General features: G+C 55.3%; 1 protein-coding gene across 1 annotated transcript; it reads left to right on the top strand.

Moving 5' to 3' along the window:
• The first annotated feature begins 697 nt into the window (after nt 1-697).
• Nucleotides 698-3,369, top strand: LOC123169659 (squamosa promoter-binding-like protein 10). The gene is made up of 3 exons (XM_044587535.1): nt 698-1,502; nt 2,369-2,553; nt 2,671-3,369. Exons 1-3 carry the CDS (start codon nt 835-837, stop codon nt 3,066-3,068), a joined length of 1,251 nt encoding a protein of 416 aa, XP_044443470.1. The 5' UTR covers nt 698-834; the 3' UTR covers nt 3,069-3,369.
• The last annotated feature ends 850 nt before the right edge of the window (nt 3,370-4,219 follow it).

Genomic DNA, 4,219 nt, shown 5'->3' with positions numbered 1-4,219 from the left:
AGAAGGGTTTTTTCGGTGGGTCCAGGATGTTGGAATCCAACGTGACGGACGTTCGGACTCCCCCAAACCTACCCTCAGTTTGGTGTCGGTTTGCGAGAATTCAAATGTCTGGGTCGGTCTGGACAAATTTAATGCCCGTGGTTGGACGATTAAAATATCCGGACCGTCCGGTCCGATGAACATTTTGCGATCGATTTGGTGATCCGCGTTGTGGTTGCACTAGGAACACAAAAGGTTGCGGACACATCCGGCCCAAAGAAGTTCACGTGAGTACATATTCGAACCAGAATCACATTTTGATTTTGCAAGCACAAGAAAAACAACAATAAGAAAATAAGTACATAGCCCACGCAAGTGTCCATGCATGTCTTCTCTGTGGGGGTATACGCTTCTCTCTCCAAAACAACCACGGCGACTTGTTGCACCGGAACAGCAAGGAGAAGGCCCGGCCATCTTCGTCCAGCGAGGCCGCTGACACATACATGCCACTCCCGGACAAGCTACGCGCCAAGAGTTATTGCCAAGGGACACGCACACACTCATCACCCTCCTCCCTCCTCCACACTCTCCATCACTCTCTCTCTCTCTCTCTCTCTCTCTCTCTCTCTCTCTCTCTACACCACAGTACACTACCCGCATTGCTCTCTCTCTCAATCTCTTCTCTCTCCTGGCTGCCTTTTTAACCACCTCTGCGCCCTCCACCACCTTACACAGCACAGCACAACTGATTCATACAGCTAGCGAGCGAGCTTAGCCAACCACACGCCTCCCAGCTGCTAGCTCCCCCCGGCCTTCTCTTCTTGAGCTCCGAGCGACCACACACACACTAGGGCCATGATGAGCGGCGGCAGGATGAACGCGGCGGCGGGCGACGACTTCCCGTTCGCGGCAATGCAGCAGCCGCCCTACGTCGGCTTCGAGCACGCCGGCATGGTGCAGGCCGGCGGCGGCGGCGGAGGGGGAGGCCAGCGCCACCACCAGGGCGCGATGATGTACGACAACTTCGACTTCGCGGCGGCCGCCGCCGCCTTCGGCCAGTTCCAGGACGCGCCGCACCACCAGATGAACGGGGGCGGCGCCGGCGGGCTGCTCCCCATGGCGCCACCGCCCATGCCCGGGATGCAGCTGCAGATGCCGACCATGGGCATGCACGGCCACGGCGACGTGTACCCGGCGCTCGGGATGGTGAAGCGCGAGGGCGGGGGCGGCGCCGGGGACGCGGGGAGGATCGGGCTCAACCTCGGCCGGCGGACCTACTTCTCCCCCGGCGACATGATGGCCGTGGACCGTCTCCTCATGCGGTCCCGCCTGGGCGGCGTGTTCGGGCTCGGGTTCGGCGGCGCGCACCACCAGCCGCCGCGGTGCCAGGCCGAGGGCTGCAAGGCGGACCTCTCCGGCGCCAAGCACTACCACCGGCGCCACAAGGTGTGCGAGTACCACGCCAAGGCGTCCCTCGTCGCCGCGGCCGGCAAGCAGCAGCGCTTCTGCCAGCAATGCAGCAGGTCAGCAGAGCCAGACCCCCACACCCCCACTCCCTCTCTCTCTCTCTCTACAAATGGAACAGTAGTTCTTGCTTTGTGAGGTGATGTTCTTGCAGAAGCCCTGTATGGCTATAGCTAGAGCTAGGTTGCAGCTAGGCTAGGTGTAGGGCCAGTGGAAGCTGTTTGCCTTTTCAGTTCGCGCTCTGATTTGGCTCATGTCCATTGTCCGTTGCGGGCAGCCATGGAAAAGCTCGGCCCGCTCAGTCGCGCACTGAGACGACCAGTCATGTCAAACCAAAAAATGACAAGAGAAAACACTGCTTCATGGCATGGAGGGAGGAGTACTAGGTCATGCTCATGCTCGCATCTGCCCATGGCGTTTTCCTTGGTGGTTTTCCGGGGATCGATCCATGGGCGGAGAAAGGGTCGTGGAAAGGGAGAGAATCAAAAGGCGGAGGGAAAAGGCTGCGTGCTTCGGGATGCCGCTGGCAGGGTGCAGAGTGCAGACTAGGGGGAGAGGAGAGGAGGGAGACGCTGGCTGATCCGGCGCCAGGCTTTTGCCCTGACCATATCTCTTCCCCGGCGTTTCCTCTTTATCCTCCCATTGACCAATGTTGTCGCGGAGGGTGCCAGTGCCGACTAGACTTTTGCATGCCAATTATAGTTTTCTTGACCATCCATGCTCGTCATCTGGTGTATGAGCATTATTTGGTTGAACGGTAGATGCTATTTACTGCTAGTATTTCTTTTTTGAGAAATTACTGCTAGTATTTTGTTAGGTAAAGATTATTTTTTTGCGAGGTTTGTTAGCTAGCTAAAGATTGACTAGCAAGTTAGTTTGTTTTTTAACAGAGCAAAATATTGAGTTAAGTTTGTTGGTCGTGTAGGTTCCACGTGCTCACCGAGTTCGACGAGGCCAAGAGGAGCTGCCGGAAGAGGCTGGCCGAGCACAACCGCCGCCGGAGGAAGCCGGCGAGCAGCAGCACGACCGCGACGTCCAAGGACTCGGCGCCGCCTTCCAAGAAACCCAACCCTGGCGCCATCTCGAGCTCCTACGCCGCCGACAACAACAGTAAGCTAGCTAACGTGCACGCACCTTTGCTTCATTTGCATCCTACCCAGTGCAATTGATCACCATTATTAACCACGCACGGCTAATTAGTTCCCTTTGCCACGTACGATCGAGCAGATTTGAGCGCCACCAAGTCCACCATCTCGTCGAACACGAGCGCCATCAGCTGCCTGCAGCAGCACGACCAGAGCAAGGCGGCGGCGGCGGCGGCGAGGCCGATGACACTCACCCTCGGAGAGCCACGGGAGAAGGACGACCACCAGCACCTCAGCAACGCCATGCAGCTCCACCACCACCATCAGGAGCAGCAGCACTTCATCACCTCCCTGCTGCAGCAGAACAACAACGGCAACGGCAACAGCAACATCCTGTCGTGCTCGTCGGTGTGCTCCAGCGGGTTGCCGTCTGCCGGGGCGGCCAACGGTGAGGTCTCCGACCAGAACAACAACAGCAACCACGGCGGCGGCAACAACAACAACAATAACATGCATCTCTTTGAGGTGGACTTCATGTAGACCCGTACATGGAGCCATGGAGTGGTGACCAGCCTAAGCCTAGCACTGTCTCAACAGTGTCCTTTAATTAATTTGTGTGTAGGTAAAAAAAAGGAGAGCAAAAAACCTTAAGGGTATAGTCCATAGTCTCAAAGTGCTGAGATCAGCTAGCAAAGGCGGTGCAGTGCTTGGCTAAAGCATGCATATGCCTTTCTTTCAACTTTCTTTCCTGCAGCGCTCCTCTAGTGCCGCAAGCAAGCATGCCTTTCTGCCATCTTCTGTTTCAGTGAGGAAATAATGTTTGTGCTAGTATTATTTTTCACCCTGTTCTTGATCTTTTCACTGCCTCCTTGCATTTAAGTTTCTGTGTTACTACTCCCTCCGTTCCAAAATAGATGACTCAACTTTATATTAATTTTAGTATAAAGTTAGTACAAAGTTGGGTCATCTATTTTGGAACGGAGGGAGTACATCTTATATCTTCTACAGCTAGCTAATAATCAACACATTACACATAGAAAGGGGTGTGTAGCTAGCTCCAAGAGGATAGTTCAAAATTCACTGCGTGCCCAAAGCTTTTGCCAAGAGAGGTCCCAAACTCACATTACTCGAGAATCTTTTCGAATCCGCCATTGCCTAAGCTTTCAACACTGACCGTTTTTACAGGCAGTGCAATGCGACGCATGCATGGAGTACCAAGAGTAATTCGAAGGGTTGGACCATGCATGCAATTGCTTTGCTCTTGGTATTAACTGCGTGTCAAAATGGAGCCCTCCACGCCACAGATCCTGCCTGGGCACGTACGTACGTACGTACACGAGAGGCCTAATCCACGACAAGGCTACCTGGCTAGACTGCGTAGTACTGCATCATCATGCATTCATGCGCATGGAGTTCATCGACATTAACTAAAGGCATGGACGGATCTGCGTGCATGCATGCACATGGGCACGGCTGCTAATTTTGCGTGGGGTGGCCGGGTGGGGATCGACCTACCTAGGCGCCTTGCTGCCCCCCGATACGACGTGGGACTGTAGCGGCCCGTCCTGGGATCTGGGGCGTTCATCTCATCGTACATGTGTATTTGGCGGGCCGTACGTGCATGCATGCGCCAGAAGATTGAATGCTGCCTGCGTGCAGGCGCGATTAATTCGGCCGGGCCCGTTGCGTTG

The sequence above is a fragment of the Triticum aestivum genome, chromosome 7D (genome assembly GCF_018294505.1).
Source record: "Triticum aestivum cultivar Chinese Spring chromosome 7D, IWGSC CS RefSeq v2.1, whole genome shotgun sequence".
Lineage (NCBI taxonomy): Eukaryota > Viridiplantae > Streptophyta > Magnoliopsida > Poales > Poaceae > Triticum > Triticum aestivum.
The sequence above is the reverse complement of the archived record's forward strand: the minus strand, read 5'-3'. Positions and strand labels throughout refer to the sequence as shown.